Source organism: Miscanthus floridulus, chromosome 1 (genome assembly GCF_019320115.1).
Source record: "Miscanthus floridulus cultivar M001 chromosome 1, ASM1932011v1, whole genome shotgun sequence".
NCBI classification, from domain to species: Eukaryota; Viridiplantae; Streptophyta; class Magnoliopsida; order Poales; family Poaceae; genus Miscanthus; species Miscanthus floridulus.
Window position 1 is genome coordinate 59,017,143 of NC_089580.1, and position 17,352 is coordinate 59,034,494.

General features: G+C 41.7%; 2 protein-coding genes, 1 long non-coding RNA gene and 1 pseudogene across 3 annotated transcripts; 3 read left to right on the forward strand and 1 right to left on the reverse strand.

Annotated features, from left to right (window-relative positions):
- Window positions 1-737: 737 nt before the first annotated feature.
- LOC136457396 (transcriptional corepressor LEUNIG-like) lies at window positions 738-1,603 on the reverse strand. The gene is made up of 5 exons (XM_066457430.1): window positions 1,519-1,603; window positions 1,330-1,417; window positions 1,180-1,255; window positions 889-938; window positions 738-764 (listed from the first exon to the last, which is right to left on the reverse strand). The coding sequence occupies exons 1-5, from the start codon at window positions 1,554-1,556 to the stop codon at window positions 738-740; spliced, it is 279 nt and encodes a 92-aa protein (XP_066313527.1). The 5' UTR covers window positions 1,557-1,603.
- A 2,619-nt stretch (window positions 1,604-4,222) lies between these two features.
- LOC136457407 (uncharacterized) lies at window positions 4,223-10,364 on the forward strand. Its single transcript, XM_066457438.1, has 9 exons — window positions 4,223-4,412; window positions 4,491-4,685; window positions 4,781-4,930; window positions 5,026-5,229; window positions 5,804-6,763; window positions 6,875-6,975; window positions 7,066-7,161; window positions 7,259-8,997; window positions 9,986-10,364. The coding sequence occupies exons 1-9, from the start codon at window positions 4,223-4,225 to the stop codon at window positions 10,362-10,364; spliced, it is 4,014 nt and encodes a 1,337-aa protein (XP_066313535.1).
- A 3,479-nt stretch (window positions 10,365-13,843) lies between these two features.
- Window positions 13,844-14,650, forward strand: LOC136484789 (uncharacterized). Its single transcript, XR_010766219.1, has 4 exons — window positions 13,844-13,916; window positions 14,037-14,199; window positions 14,281-14,429; window positions 14,518-14,650. It is a non-coding gene; the product is annotated as an uncharacterized lncRNA (long non-coding RNA).
- A 20-nt stretch (window positions 14,651-14,670) lies between these two features.
- On the forward strand, window positions 14,671-16,871 carry LOC136457414 (uncharacterized; annotated as a pseudogene).
- The last annotated feature ends 481 nt before the right edge of the window (window positions 16,872-17,352 follow it).

A 17,352-nucleotide genomic window follows, 5' to 3' on the forward strand; every position in this document is an offset into this window, starting at 1 on the left:
AATCAAAGAATTGTGCTACTTATGGGTCAAATGATTTCATTGAGAAAATATGTTGAATTCCTAGCCTCCTGATTATCAATGAAATTCGTGCTCGTAAACTACTGCTCCGCCTCCGACGACCTCCACGAGCTCCTCTCCAGCGAGGTATAAGGTTAGGGTTTCGGATTGAGGTTTGGGGGCTCCAGAGTCTAGAGAGATGGTTGGGAAGGTTGCCGTGTCTGCGTTGGTGATGGTTATGGGAGCGAGGCGGCAAGGGCACCAAAAGCCGGCTAGTTGGGCACACTACACCACAATACCAAGATTAGCGACGGATGGTCTGACGCTAAAAGCGGCTATAGCGACGGACAGTCTGACGCTAAAAAGTTATAGCGACAGACTTCTGCACACGCTGTAAGTCCTGACGCTAAAAATCTTTAGCGTCAGACAGTACTTTTAGCGTCAGATAGTCCATTGCCCTAAATTTTTTTAGCGACAGATAGTCTGCTGCTACTCTTTAGGGACAGATGCTCTGTTACTAGGCATATACCGACAGATCATCCAACAGTACATGTATTTATAGCGACAGATTGTTCCACAGGACACTATAAATATATAAAAAAATAAATACAATGAGAAAATATGTAGCACATATCATACCCAGATTCAAGCTTAAGGTCCATCGCATAAAGATATAGAAACACATACATCACATGGAGATCAATACATATATAACATACAATCTTGTCTTGCATAGTACATCATCCAGATCGAAGATGTTCTAAACCCTGAATAGTTATGATCAAAAGGACACGTGTCTTAAGAGCACAAGAATGTGTAACAGGCAAACTTGCTTCCAATTATAACTTAGAATGCAAGTGACTGGAAGCCTAGAAAAGGTGAAGAACTAACTTTGAGAGGCCACCCTTTCAAGGTCAAATTGTTCCCCGCCTGATTAGAGCCTGCCAAGCATGAAAACGAAGATGGAAAAGCATGTTACAAACATAACAGTGTAGCCCTTGCGTTGTTCGAGAAAAAAAACAGTGTAGCCCTTAAAATCTCCATTAGACATGCAGACTGAAGAATATCCCAAGGTTATATTTTTATTTTGAATTCTACATTCAGAAGGGCTTTAGTTGTGAAAAAACAAGTGATTGTACTAAACAGAAGCATCAAATAACAAGAGAGTTCGATGTCAGACACCTGATGCTCCAAATAGTGATCCATCTGCACCTGCAGCTCTCAGGTTCAAAGCTACATTTGTTTCTGCCTTCATATCCTGATAGAAACTTCCCCCATCAATTACGGATATTAACAATAGAAGGATATAATATCTGAATATAAACTATCAACCTGTGTTGATCCCAGAAGTGGCCGGCTCCTGACCTGAGCTTGCAGTAATGAACCAGACACGCCACCAGCTGATCTATGGAAGATTTGCCTAATAACAGTTGGAAGAAAGCCAAATCAAATTTGACAAAGGTTTGCACTAGATATGTCCTCACATGTAAATGCTACAGAATAAAATGGAGTGGACGGTACCCTGAAGCTAGAGATGATCTTGCAGGTGACTTTAGCATTGAGGTCGGGTTTGATTCTAGTAATGGGCCAATGCTTTCAGTGAGCCTTTGCTGCTGTTTTCACTGCGCTGATGTTGCTTCTGCTGCCGCCGTTGCTGCTGCTGCTCTTGCGGATGCTGTTGTGCATGCTTCTGTAGCAAGAGTTGCTGCATTTGTATCTGGTGCTACGATTATTGCTGCTGCTCCCGTGCTTTAATCAACTGTGTGGGCATAAATTTATATGCCATCATATAAAGGCGCACAAGAGTATAAGACAACACAACCGGCAAACAAAAAGTCATAGTTACTTCCTCCGATCACATATATCTATAACTTTGACCTAAGTCATAAAAAGTCAAACTTCTCTAGCATTGACCACCAATATCTTTGAAAACATATTATTTCAAATGAAAAGAGTAATGAATTACAAAAGTAGTTTCTATAACGAGTCTAGTAAAGTTGTAATGTCAAGCTTGTCTTGTTAATCTATATAATTTAGATATTTATCTCTACTATAATTGAAAACTTGAGACTCATCACGGAGGCTTCAACTCACGGCCACCATCCCTAATGGGCTCTCTTCTATTGGGCCTCTCGGCCTTTGTTGAAGCGCTCACGATCATCGCATCTTAAAAGACCTCCGCCCAGAGTCCTCGCCTGCCCTAGCCGCGGCCACAACAACGGTGCGTCCTCGCCCGCCATACGCGCCACCATTACCTCCTGACCCATCGCCCACACGAGCCCTGCCCACCGCCAGTAGCGAACAGCGCGCCGCCGGCCTAGAGTCCTCGCACGTATGACATCAAGGAAGCCGCGAACAGCACGATGACGACCTTGACTTCTCGGCTAGCGGCAACCATCAACTCTACAAAAAAGTCCTTGACGACCGCAGCCGCGCCCTACTCGCCGCGGTCCACGCATCGTCGGACCCGTCTCTGTCCAGACGGACATGCCAATAAGCAAGGTATGGTCCCCACTCTCTCGCCTTCCTGTTGTGCAAAACAGAGGTCCTAAACCTTGATTAATGGTATTGTATGCTGATCGTCATATTCTTTTGGAGTCACAGGTGCGAGAAAATGGAGCATGATCGTGACTTAGTTGACAAACCAGTGGAGGAGCCTGAGGTAGTTGTTAGTCCAAACTTGTTCACACTATAATTGAAAACTTGAGACTCATCACGGAGGCTTCAACGCTCCCGTCCGTATAAAAGGAAACAAACGCCGTCCGTATCGACGAAAAAAGAAATAAAAAATTCCCTTCCGCGCGAGCCCGCCCGTCCATCATCGACGAAAAAAAGGAAGCCCGACGCCCGCCCATCCATCACGGCAACCAGCAACGGTGATTCCGCGACATGCCCGTGCTAGCAGTCCACGACGAAGGACGACCGGGATCCTAATCACGGCTACCAGCAACGGCGATTCCACGACGTACGATTAGCGGTGGCGACACGTCCCTCCATCGTGATCTACATCGAGTGCCGTCCACGACGTCGACTCCGAAGGCTCCACGGAGATCATGCACGTGGCTAGTGCCCCCACCTCCACGGACAAAGCCTGAGACCTCACGCACTTGAAGGTTTGCCTTGCCGTCCTTTTTTTATTTCCGTCCACGACGGAGGACGACCGGGATCCTGATCACGGCAACCAGCAACGGCGATTCCACGACATACGATCAGCGGCGGCGACACGTCCCTCCATCAGTCATCTACATCGAGTGCTGTCCGCGACGTCGACTCCGAAAGCTCCACGGAGATCATGCGCGTGGCCAGTGCCCCCACCTCCACGGACAAAGCCTGAGACCTCACGCACTTGAAGGTTTGCCTTGCCTTCCTTTTTTTTATTTCTGTCCACGACGGAGGACGACCGGGATCCTGATCACGGCAACCAGCAACGGCAATTCCGCGATGTATGATCAGCGGCGGTGACACGTCCCTCCATCGTGATCTACATCGAGTGCCGTCCGCGACGTTGACTCCAAAAGCTCCACGGAGATCATGCGCGTGGCCAGTGCCCCCACCTCCACAGACAAAGCCTGAGACCTCACGCACTTGAAGGTTTGCCTTGACTTCCTTTTTTTTATTTCTGTGAAGGCTAGGGTTTATTTGAATGCCTGCATGCCTGGGCTTAGGTTTGCCTTGCCTTTCTTCAAATCTAGAGCCAGTGACAATGAATTGATTAATGCTTTGCGTAAACTTTGGCACTACATAGTTTCAAAGCTTAAAACTTGATGCACCTGTGAAGCCAAACCATTGTGAAAACATGATTCTGTTTCATGGGTGTACACTGGGAAGCTAAAGCTATAGCTCCAATATGTTTATCTGCACTATCATGTCATCTCATGACTATTGTGTTTGTTTGGTGTGACTGAGCCTCCCAAATCTAATGAATCATAACATCGAATGATTGCTATACCTATATGTGACATTTTATCCTTAACATTGTAGCTTCTGGTTGACAACACCTAATCCTGCTTGTCGCCAGAGGTTGTACCTAATCCTGCTTGTCTCTAGGTTCTGGATGCTCGGTGGTGATTGGTTTCACTGCTAAAACGACTTGGAGATCACCTGTACTACACGCCTGGGTACACCATCGTAGCTACCACTGCATAAGAGTTCAAGGTAATTTTGTGTCCATGTTAATGTTAATTTAAGCGGAGATAATAATAATTGTGTACATAGGGAAGAGGCGATGTCTACACCGGGAGATCCACGCGACGGTCAGAGCAAAATGTCTACTCCGAGAGATACGCGCGGAGCGCAAAGCCAAATGATTACGCCAACATATACACGTGAACCACTAAGTGATATCACCAACGTCAGCCAAATGATTACGCCGACATATACACGCGAACCACTAGGTGATATCACCAATGTCATAGGTATGCTTAAAATATTTTCGTATGCAAACCTTTTCATATTTTTCACTATTTACTGGAAGGACGTTTTCATATTTTTAGATGAGGAATCGCGGAGGAGGGAGCAAAGGAATATGCAGCAACGGAAACGTCGAGCTGATATGTCCATGGAACAAAGGGACGAGATCAATCGGAAACAACGTGAGTACCAAGAACGGAAGAAACATGCAACCCAGAATAGTAGCACTTCCGCTGCTTTGCGTGAGACGGTGCCGTTAACTTCAGCATCGTCCATAGGTATTTAATCTCTTTCTATTTTTTGACACTTATTATTACACCATAACCTGTTTTGATTAAGTAGAGGTCAACCATTTTGTGCCACCCAATCATAGGACTTGACGAAACTGCCGACCCACAGAATGAAAACACGCCAAATATATTTTCCAACGGAGATATGGAAACAAATAGTAGAGATGTTGGCGTAGGCACGGCGAACACAAGAGTCAGTACGCTGTCTATGGACATAAGCGATAATGACCTAGGTATAAGTGATGGTTATTTTGTAAAGGAAACACACTTTTTATGTCTACACACCCCATCTATATATATTGACTTTAACATGTGCCTTTGTCTCCAGAGACGAGACCTACGGACAGTGCCGATGCTAGGAGGGAAGCAAGGAATGCACGTGCACGCAAACGAAGAGCTGAAATGACCGATCAACAAAGGGAGGAAGCTAATAGGAAACAACATGAATACCGAGCACGAAGGAAAGCTGCAATGCAAAATAATAGCCCCACCTCTGCTGTGTCCCAAACATTGCCGACGTCTTCACCAGCTGGTGAGATATAATAACTGTTCAAATTGTGCATTTTCTCAACCAACTGATACATCATTAACTGTTGTCCCTGCTATGTCAAGGTGCAGCTTTTGGAACTGGCTTACCAACTATATTGGAAGATGATGAGTTAGCAGATCCCACAGAGTGGCTACACCGAAATGATAATTACGTTCCACGAGCTAGAGGCACATGTACGGTCCCTCCTGGCCCATTGCCTACTTCCGGTGAGTCAAGCGAGCACAACAACGTCATGCTTTTTTCAATAAAATATAATTTAAATATATGTTAGCATACTTATTTTTAAAATATTTGCATAACTTCATTTACCTGAACTACACAATGAAGAAGAATTTGACCGTGAACTATTTGAACCAATGCATGATGGTTGGGACGGTGATGAAGATGCCATAGACGCCGGCCATGGATTGTAGAATGAAAACTTATACGATGATGGAGTCATTCACCAACATGCGCAAGGTACTGTGACAACAATATGTATGCCTGGTTACAAGTCTAGCTTCACTTTGGCATGTTTATATATTAAATGAAAATAATTACTGCAATGTCTACACAGGTCATGATTATGAGTCATATCGCGTGCTTCTAGAGGGTCCAGCTACAAACAGTGTGACACATGATGATCCATATGATTACATCTACCAGAACCTGCCAGAACGACATAAATTGAGAAAGGTCCCTGACTGCAGTTATTGTGGTGCGATGAGGTTTCAGGGTGAGACACCCGGGTTTTGTTGTAGAAAAGGAAAAGTACAGATACATATACCAGATGTTCCTGCAGAGCTCAAAAGGTTGTTCACAAGTCAAGTGCACGATGATGCAAAATATTTCAGGAAACATATACGTTATATCAACTCACATTTCTCCTTTGCAAGTCTAGGGGTTACCACTGATGACAGGTATAAAAGTCCAGTAGGGACCGGTGTTTATACATTTCGAGTTCATGGTGGGCTGTACCACCGTCTTGACCACCTGGTGCTAGGTGGCCGCGGTGCTCGGCATTTGCAGCTCTACTTTTATGATACAGAAGATGAGGCCTTATCACATAGAGTCAAAAGATCCCCTGATCTTGATATCAACATCATTCGGACTATCCTAGCAATCTTGCAAGATAACCCATATGTTCAGACTTTTAGGAGAAATGGGGATTTTCCAAACTTGGATGAGTACCGGATTGAACTCAATACAAATATCACGCCTGACCAAAGAAGGTACAATGCCCCAACTGCATCCCAAGTTGCTGCTATTTGGATGGATGGGAACGATCCACAAAGATGTTTTGATAGAAGTGTGGTTGTATATGGAAAGACTGATCGTCGTCCGCAGTATATCCGGGCATGGCATGGTTGTTATGACGCCTTAGCTTATCCTGTATATAACCCACGAGGGGAGACAGGATGGAACAAATATATGCCGTACAGTGGGAGTCCATTCACTCCACCATCTGCAACCACGGCTTCTACTAATAATCAATGGCCAGAGAGTAGAGATGAAGGGACGTCCGGTGGTAATCATGGTATTATCTCTTAGTAATAATATTTTTTCCTATAATACTTACTGCTATACTAATGATTTGATGCTATAGTACCATATTATAAAATGTTCTAATATTTTATCTATTTCCCAGCTGATAATAATAATGAGAATCCAGTGGAAGATGGCAACAATGAAGTACAAGAAGGTGACGTCCTAGGTGGAGTTGCTGATGCAGCACAATCTGCAAAATATGTAACTGCACGAGAATACTACTGCTTCAAGTTGCAAGTCAAAAGGGGAATTTTTAATATTTTATTATTCGGAGGACGTCTTTTCCAACAGTGGGCTGTGGATATGTATATAAAGATTGAGTCTATGAGGCTAGATTGGTACTCTAATCCTGATAACCAAAAACTAATACGGGCCGAGCTATACCAGGTAAACACTCATAATCTATTGTTTGTAATTGTTTTTTACGATCTTTGCATGCTTGCTACTACATAAAGCTAAAATTAAGTGCTTAAATGTATTATAGGGACTGGTTGATGTTATATCTGTGGGAGAGATGCACGGTTCTAAGGTTGGCAAGAGAATTGTGCTGCCAAGATCATTCCCTGGATGCGATCGAGGCATGCAGCAAAGATTCCTTAATGCAATGGCTATTGTGCAGCGTTTTGGCAAGCCTGATTACTTCATCACCATGACATGCAATCCGTACTGGGAAGAGATAACAAGCAATCTCGAACTGGGGCAGGATCCACAAGATAGGCCAGAACTGGTTGCAAGAGTATATAGGGCAAAGTTGCGGGACCTAAAAGAACTCATAATCAAGAGGAAGTACTTTGGTGAAGTTGCTGCATATGTTCATGTTACCGAGTTCCAAAAAAGGGGTCTGCCACATGAACATTTCTTGTTGATCATGAAATCAGGGAGTAAGTTGACAACCCCAGATGCATATGATCGAGTTGTTTCAGCTGAGATACCAGACAAGGATAAATATCCAGAGTTGCATGATCTGGTTATTCGCCATATGCTACATGGCCCATGTGGGGTGCTAAACAAATATTGTGCATGCATGGTGAATGGAGAGTGTCGCTTTCAGTACCTTAGACAGTTCTGTGAGGCAACCCAACAAGGAAAGGACTCATATCCAACCTACCAGAGAAGAGATGACGGACGTCGAGTTAGGATCAAGAGAGCAGAGTTAGATAACAGGTGGGTTGTGCCATATAACCCCGGTCTGCTCTTTAGATACAACTGTCACATAAATGTTGAGGCATGCTCAAGCATTAAAGCAGTGAAGTATCTGTTTAAGTACATATATAAAGGCCACAACCAAGCATCATTCTTGGTAAATGCAGACCAAGATGATAGAGATGATGGGGTCATCAATGAGATAAAGCAGTATAGGAATGCTAGGTACATATCTCCACTAGAAGTTGTGCACAGTATATTTGGATTCCCGATGTTTGGAGTTTATCCTTCAGTATTGCAGCTCCAGCTACATTTGCCAAATATGCAGTCTGTGACATATAAAGATGATGAAAACCTGGAGGATGTTGTGAGTCGCCTGGGTTCTAACAGGACAACACTCACGGAACATTTTAGTAAAAACCGTGAAGAAAGGGCAGCAAGGAAAATATTATATAGAGAATTTCCGGAACACTATCGATGGATCACAGGGAAAAAAGTGTGGCAAGGAAGAAAACAAGCGTCAGCACAGATAGGGCGGATTGTCTATGCTAACCCTACTGAAGGTGAGAGATACTTCCTAAGAGTACTACTAAATCATGTGAGAGGTACAACATCGTTTGAGGATTTGAGAACAGTGGCTGGTGTAACATACTCTACTTTTAGGGAGGCATGTGAGAAAAGAGGGCTTATCGAGACAGATAGATCAATTGATGACTGCTTGACTGAGGCCACCACTTTCCAAATGCCGTGTGCCTTGCGGAGGTTGTTTGCTACCATTCTTGTGTTCGGTGAGGCCACTAACATACGTGGATTATGGGACAAGCATAAGGATGCGTTAGGTGAAGACTTTAGCCAGGACAACACCAACACATCGACAGTGGAGCAAATGGTGCTCAGGGACATACGGGATATGCTTCACTCGATGGGCAAAGATATCAGAGATTTTGGTCTGCCACCTATTTGCGATATGGGTCCAACCTCCATTGACATGATGAAAGAGGTTAGAGAGGAGCAGAATGTCTCTATTGACCAGGAACACCTAGATATTTTTGATTCTCTTAACAAGGAGCAGAGAGCAGGGTTTGATGAAATCATTCAGCATGTCTTTGCCAAAAAGAGCCAAGTTTTTTTGTTGATGGTCCGAGAGGCACAGGAAAGACGTTCCTATACAAGGCCTTGCTTGCTAGAGTTCGCTCCAAAGGATTAATAGCCATCGCAACTGCCACATCTGGTATAGCAGCATCAATATTGCCCAGAGGACGCACTGCACACTCCAGGTTTAAAATTCCAATTAAAATTGGGGACAACACCATGTGCAACTTTACAAAGCAAAGTGGCACTGCAGAATTGCTTCATAGGGCATCTTTGATTATTTGGGATGAAGTTGCCATGACCAAGCGTCAGTGCGTCGAGACACTAGATAGGTCCCTACAGGATATCATGGAATGTGCTTTGCCATTTGGAGGAAAGGTCATGGTATTTGGTGGAGACTTTAGACAGGTCCTTCCTGTGGTGCCACGTGGGACAAGGGCACATGTAACTGATGCTACCTTGCAAAGATCCTATTTGTGGGATAAAATAAGGAAGATACGATTGTCACAAAACATGAGAGCACAATCAGACCCTTGGTTCTCTGAGTACCTACTACGAATTGGAAATAGAACCAAGGAAACGATTGGAGATGATTATGTTCGACTCCCTGATGACATTGTGATTGTATATACTGACACGGATGTCGCAGTCAACAGACTCATTTCCTCTGTGTTCCTATCACTTGAAGAGCATGCAACATCAGCCGCCTATATGAGCAGATGGGCCATTCTATCGACCAAAAATGAACATGTTGATAGGCTGAACGCAATGATGATTGGACGGTTTCCAGGTGAGGAAAAGGTTTACCACAACTTTGACACTATTGTTGACGATCCTCAGAATCACTTCCCTATTGATTTTTTGAACTCAATAACTCCAAATGGCCTCCCCCGCATGAGCTGAAGCTAAAAATCAACTGTCATGTGATTCTTCTCCGCAATCTTGATCCTAACAATGGGTTGTGCAATGGTACAAGGCTTATGGTCAGAGCATTGCAAGACAACGCAATTGATGCTGAGATCGTTGGTGGACAGCATGTGGGGAAAAGAGTTTTCATACCAAGGCTACCATTGTCTCCCTCGGATGATATTTCTCTGCCTTTTAAGTTTAAGAGAAAACAATTCCCAGTGAGGTTAAGTTTTGCCATGACCATCAACAAGTCACAGGGACAGACCATCCCTAATGTTGGGATCTACCTTCCAGAACCGGTATTTTCGCATGGACAGCTTTATGTTGGTTTATCAAGGGGGCTGTCAAGATCAACAACAAGAATTTTGGCAAAGCCAAAAGATGACTTGGATGCTACAGGAAAGAGCACCAAGAATATAGTTTACAGAGACGTCCTAAATTGGTGATTGACGGTGTGTATACTTAGACAATTTTATAAGTCCTCGTAAGAATAAATATTGCTGCTCGTATGCTTGATTCTTTTCTTTTTAGCATCAGAGTCCTATTTGTCTCTTATATACAACATTTGATTTCCAAACTTTTAGGTTCATTTCACTGTGAAGAAACGGGACAGGCCAGTTCCTGTAGCAGGTGCGACAACAGGCAAGAAACTTGCAATCTTAACTTGCTCATAGATGGCTGTGGTATGCACTGCTAAGCTTATTTGGATGGGGTCACTTAATGAAGTAGACCTCGGAGGTTTAGATGATAATTTAAAGACAGCATATAACTTGTTCTAGATGGTAGACTTCAATTTTTTTTGCCATCGAATAAGACAGATTCAACCATCCAATAATCTTTCTCATCCTCTTCCATCAAATCAATTATTTGAATATATATATATATATATATATATATATATATATATATATATATATATATATATATTGTGCCATGTTTGCTTCCAGTTTCAGTTAACACGACATTATGCCCTGTTGTCTAACAGATTCAGTTAACACAATAGTGAGTGCAAACTTGCTGCAGCATTTTATAGCGAAAGCCGCCAGTTGGAGTGATTTGGTAGATCCTATGATAGATACATATCATAACTCCATAGTGCTTCACAATAAATCCAACGACCATGTCTCTTATATATGTGTACGAGCTGCACCTACTGATTACACGTTACTATGTAGTAGTGCTTGAATTGCTTGGTAGTCGATCAGCAATTGATGAGGAAATTGCTTGCTTCAAAACTTTCAGGTTCTTCTGGAGTGTCTATGAGGAAACCCAAGGAAAGGCCGGTTCTTGTAGCTGGTCTGACAACAGACGGAAAGGCAAGAGTGGAGGCTGATGACCCACGAGGAGGGAATTTTTGCAATCAGGCATATCTATACATGGTGCCAGGGACATTCAGACTTCTTATAGTTTTAATCCTAGCCTTCTTGCAGTTATATAGATGCATGGTGCACAGTTTTAGTTATATTCAGAGTTTCAGAAATCCTAGCCTTCTTAGTAGAGATTCAGAGATTCAGTTATATTTAGAAATCACAGTATTGAGATATTAAGTTACATTCAGAGATGCATAGTGCACAGTTTCAATATGTGCCAATGCATAGTTTCAGTTTTAATAATCATCATACGCGCAAGAGAGAGTGAGAGACAGGAGCCATTAGTCCAGCCATTTGTTATTAAGTTAAGCACTAATAATATACCGGCAAAATTTTGTCCGCTTGAAACATATCTCTCTCTCGAAATATATGCACCAACAGTTACCAATTTGGCCAACTTGAAACATGTAACTCTTGAAATAATAATTGTGGACATTGACATACAACTCAGAGGAGAAAGACGTGCTCCCCAGAAACAAAACCTTGCCCAAACGTGCATAGTTATACCGTAGCCATGTGCATCATGCTCAAGTTTAACGCAATGTCGTCGGCCATCTCGGAGTGGAGCTCCTCGACCCCCGCCCAGAAGCAAGACTCCAGCCCTGAGCTCTGGTCTCGCCCTGCCATCGGCCTCATCGACCATGCACCGGCGACACAGGACTCGACCTCACTTAGCACGGCCACGCCAGCGATGATGCTGTCCAGTGCACCGCAACCTCGCCCAGCCATTCCAGCTGCCACAGCCGCCGTCGTCAACGCGAGCTCCTGTTCTGGGTACGGACCACGCGCCCAGCTCCAGCGCAGGCACCAAACTCATGGCCACCATCCCTAACGGGCTCTCTTCTATTGGGCCTCTCGGCCTTTGTTGAAGCGCTCACGATCATCGCATCTTAAAAGACCTCCACCTAGAGTCCTCGCTTGCCCTAGCCGCGGCCGCAACAACGGTGCATCCTCGCCCGCCATACGCGCCACCATTACCTCTCGACCCATCGCCCACACGAGCCCTGCCCACCGCTAGCAGCGAACGGCGCGCCACCGGCCTAGAGTCCTCGCACGTATGACATCGAGGAAGCCACGAACAGCACGACGACGACCTTGACTTCTCGGCTGGCGGCGACCATCAACTCTACAAAAAAGTCCTTGACGACCGCAGCTGCGCCCTACTCGCCGCGGTCCACGCATCGTTGGACCCGTCTCTGTCCAGAAGGACGTGCCAATAAGCAAGGTATGGTCCCCACTCTCTCGCCTTCCTGCTGTGCAAAACAGAGGTCCTGAACCTTGATTAATGGTATTGTATGCTGATCGTCATATTCTTTTGGAGTCACAGGCGCGAGAAAATGGAGCATGATCATGACTTAGTTGACAAACCAGTGGAGGAGCCTGAGGTAGTTGTTAGTCCAAACTTTTCACACGTGAGGTAGCACCTGAAGAACCAACATCCGTGCCCGTCGACTCAGGTGAATTCCATATGTAATCTTTGAACCTGTAGGTTCAATCAATGCTATGATTATTACTTTAATTTTGCATCATAAAATAAACTATGTTTGATTACTATTTTTTAGTCAGCGTGTACTATATTTCATTGTATTTGAACTATGTGTGATTACTACTTTTAGTCTGTTTAGACTATAATATTTCATTTTTACTCATCTTCCAGAATCATAAATTTGGTTTCCAATATTAAATTAATTTATGCTTTGCTCATCTGGATATAGAAGATACTAAAAAAGATATAGAGACTGAGGCAACAACCGAACCTGTTGGGAATTATCAGATATCTGCAGAGGAGGAATTGCAATCAGCCTCTAACCAAAAAGTGGATACACCAGGTGAAATAGATGGATACACAGAATATTTCATCAGCGTAGACTATATTAGTCAGCTTAGACTATCTTTCATTATTAATCATATTCCAAAATCATAAATTTGGTTTCCAAAATTAAAATAATTTATGATTTGCTCTACTGGATACAGAAGAAACTAAAAAAGATATAGAGACTGAGGCAAGAACCGAACCTGTTGGCAATTATCAGATAGTTAAAGAGGAGGAATTGCGATCAGCCTCTAACCAAGAAATGGATACACCAGGTGAAATAGATGGATACAGACTATTTCAATGCTCTTTAGACCACAGTTATCCACAGTTACAATAATCATTGTTTAATTATTCTTTGCTCATCTGGATACAGAAGACATTAAAAAGTTTATAGAGAGTGATGCAAGAATCAAGGCCTCTACCCAACAAATGCAAAACAAAGACGATGCTGATATAATTACTCTCGCTCGTAATTGTGAAGATGATGTTTTGGAGACTAAAACCATAGTGGACACTGATGAGTCCATAGAGCCCACGGATTGGCTACACAGAAATGGTAATTATGTTCCAGGAAGTAGAGGGCCATGTACAATCCACACTGATCCATTGCCTACTTCCGGTGAGTAAGATTAGCACAACAACCTCATGCAATTTTTTAATAAAATATATATAAGGCATTTATTTATAGCTATGTTACTGTACTTATTTTAAAAATATTTGCAGAAGTACACCTACCAGAGCGGGGCTATACTGATGAAGATGTCCAAACCAAAGACGGATACAAGAAGCGGAAGCGTGCACACGAGGATGACGTACGTAACAATCTCTCAAGCAACTCAAATATCCTCTCATATTTTCTGCCCGTATGGCTCATTGCATACTAAATGTAAAAGAATGACGTATAAAACTGATATTATATATTGCATATGCAGATCATTATAAAGGATGGAAATGAAGTACAGTACAAAGATAATGATGTACAAACGCCACGGCTAGAAGCCAATAAAAATCCAATACATGTTCTTAGTGAGATGATGGTGTTGCCTCCGTATAATAAGCCAAAGAAAGCAAACAATGTACAAGTCATGCCTCAAGGTGATCCACCATCAATTTAAACCTATATGTCTTTAAATTTGGGAATTAATTAATTATTAATAAAAAATAATACCTCTCTAGATTATGCGTGTACGCAACAAGATGTTGAGGTAATTGAATATATGAAAGGAAAAAGTAAAAAGCATTTGCTTGTCAGAATCGATGATTGTTGGGGAGCAAGAGATGACATGGATTGTCTTTTTCTTGGGAATGAGCAAGTCAAAGGCGCGGTAAGCATGTTTAACACTTGCTTCAGCATTAACTAATGTCCATGGGAAATATCTGCCAATCTTGAAATGACAAAATAAAAACTTGTAGGTCATGAGTCTTTATATCCAATTGATGCGGCACGAAGAACACCTACTACATAGAGAAGGTGGAGATGTTTACTTGGAGAATACGTGGTTCTCTCAATTACTACAACAAGAAGGAGAGGAAGATGAGATGAAAAAGAGCTGGATAAATGAGGACATGGTTGAAACAAGGGTACAAAATTATTTAAATGCTGATATGGTAAGATTTCACATATGCTAATTTTATACCCTTTCAAATGTAAGGAAATAGTTTAGATAAATGTCTATTACTGCAGGTCTTCCTTCCTATCAACATTACAAATTTTCACTGGTACCTGGCGGTCGTGAATGCAAATGAAGGTGAAATACATGTTTTGGATTTCTTCGGACAAAATATGACAAATTGGAAAGATCTCAGATATATGGTATGGCTTAACAATTGATATACAAACTTCTTTAAAATTCTTCATTATCTCTTTCTTAGTTAACCTTGGTGTTTTGGTCATTCCAGTTAATAAGAATGGAAAGACTAATAAAGCATGCACTGAAATCTAAACTACTAAACCAAACTAAATGGCTACACGGTATCGAAGTGTCATCTTGGGAGATTAAACATAAGATTACCGAACAAATGCAAAAAGATGGGTAAACTATCTTTCCATTTCGTGTATATACAATTGCACAACCAACAACAGTACCTCAAAAACTCATATTTTATTCATTTTTTGGAATATATGCTCAGTTGTAGTTGTGGATTATGGCTGATTAATTATATGGAATATTGGACTGGAACTGCTTTATCTGACCATGTCACCCATGTAATTCTATAAGAGTTTATTTCTAAACGTAATCATTTCTTTTGGATTGGTTAATATATATCAGAACTTGCTCAAATTTTCAGGAAGATATAAGTAACTTCAGGTTCAAACTACCTGCGATCTTGTATAACTCCCCGTTAAATGAAGCAAGAGGGTTACCGGATCATGGGCAACAGTCAGAGACCCACAATGAGCTAGATGGTGATGTCACAGAGCTCGATGAGCTGGATATAATAATGTCGGGTGAAATTAAGTTGACACGTGCAATAAAGTGGAAAAGTAGGGAACAAATATTGGCCGCAATATGCACAAACATCCAATTCATCGCCAGCGACAAAACTTTACTTCAGTAAGTCATTCTATAGTAAACTGTTTTGTTCTAATTTAGATATTTTAGTTATCTGTTCTAGAATTCATACAAAAAGTAATTTGTGGATTAACCTTGTTTTATAGCAAAGAGTGGGTACGAAGTACACGACCGTACCTAATTTCTTTGAATCCTGTCAAGATTAAAAATATTTTAGATGAGGATCTAGAGATGGATCATGAATGCTTAAATATGGCTATTCGGATGGCAGCGTCCAACCAACATATGGTTGGTAAGAAACAAAAATTCCACTTCATGGACCTCAAGTTTGTTGTAAGTTGATATATAAATTTATTGTTTATCAAAGACTTACAATAATTGTATAATTAATTAAAATATATTTTTGCACAATCCTCAGGAAATAACTGGGTTTGGATGAGATCCACGATGTTGTGGCAGAATTGACAACGAATACCGCGGGAAATTGAGAAAAGTACTTGAGTGTTGGCCAGACATGGATTACAAAATTAAAGATTGTAACAACGTAAGTTATGTTATGTGTAATACTGTATAAAATTAATTTATTTTGTTTAGCACTTATATTCTCTATGTTTGTTTTTAGATTCTAATACCATATTATCAAAGCGGACTGTACATTTTATTCATAATGGACATGGAAAACAAAACCGTGCACATTATGGACCCCCTTCAAGATGGTCCATGTTTCAAGGGTTATGATCAAACAATGGCTTATATACCTACGTTCCACACAATGGCTAGAATGTTCAGTCTCGCCATGGGGCTATCAAATTCTAAGTGGAACGGCAATATTTATGACTGGAAGAAAGAATACCCTACATGTGTAACAAAGGTTACACATAATAAATACTGGTAACCAGTTGTAATATATTTCACCTGTTATATCACAAAAAAATTATTTCATTTATTTACATCAAATAAACAATTGATCTTGTCCAGGAAACTGGGAGGCTTTCTTATATACAATTTTATGAAGTTCTGGGACGGCAAAAGATTGCCACCGATCAACAATGTAAGCATATATAGTCTCTAGCTATATATTGTACACTACATAGAAAAACAGTAACTTATTGTTAATCTATATACCATGCACAGCTCTCAACTTCACTAAGGATGGAATTCTTGGCAGACGTTTTGGAGAGTCGTGCAAACGAATGTTTCGATAACATCCCTGAATATCTTCAAGAGATGATTAAGGAGTTAGGCAAAATGTAACTTAGATGGTCATAATATTAGAAAATTATACGTAGACTCAAGTACAATTGTTTTTACATTAGACTATGCAAAAATAATTTTATTGTTTTAAGAGACATTCTCAAGAAAAATCCGTAGCGTTAGCACGGGCATTATACTAGTAAAAAAAGTAGAAGTTTTGTCTCTTTATTATTAGATTAGAGATAGGTTATTAGAAACTCTTGAAGATAGTCTTCTTTATTCCTTCCGATATATTTTTAGGGGTTATAAAACTTTATGTTTTTAGAAAAAAATATTGGGTACTCTTGGAGATGCTCTAACACACGTGAAATGTGATGTAAGGCGGATCGAGGTCCTTCCATCCCAGACCCAACCAGGAGGCCACAGATCATATGTGGACCAACCAGGAGGCCACAGATCATATGTGGACCGAAGGGTTCCAAATGACCAAAGAAAATCGCTTTCGACTCGTGGAGCTGATTAACGACCTTTTCTACACAAT

Bases quoted from the DNA above. Each gene is read 5' to 3' on its own strand.
- LOC136457396 (XM_066457430.1), bottom strand. From the start codon at position 1,556: ATGCTAAAGTCACCTGCAAGATCATCTCTAGCTTCAGG. The intron at 1,418-1,518 runs GTACCGTCCACT...AACTGTTATTAG, and splicing joins AGATCATCTCTAGCTTCAGG to GCAAATCTTCCATAGATCAG. The intron at 939-1,179 runs GTGTCTGACATC...CATGCTTGGCAG, and splicing joins ATCACTATTTGGAGCATCAG to GCTCTAATCAGGCGGGGAAC.
- LOC136457407 (XM_066457438.1), top strand. From the start codon at position 4,223: ATGTCTACACCGGGAGATCCACGCGACGGTCAGAGCAAAATGTCTACT. The intron at 4,931-5,025 runs GTATAAGTGATG...CTTTGTCTCCAG, and splicing joins CATAAGCGATAATGACCTAG to AGACGAGACCTACGGACAGT. The intron at 6,764-6,874 runs GTATTATCTCTT...TCTATTTCCCAG, and splicing joins GACGTCCGGTGGTAATCATG to CTGATAATAATAATGAGAAT.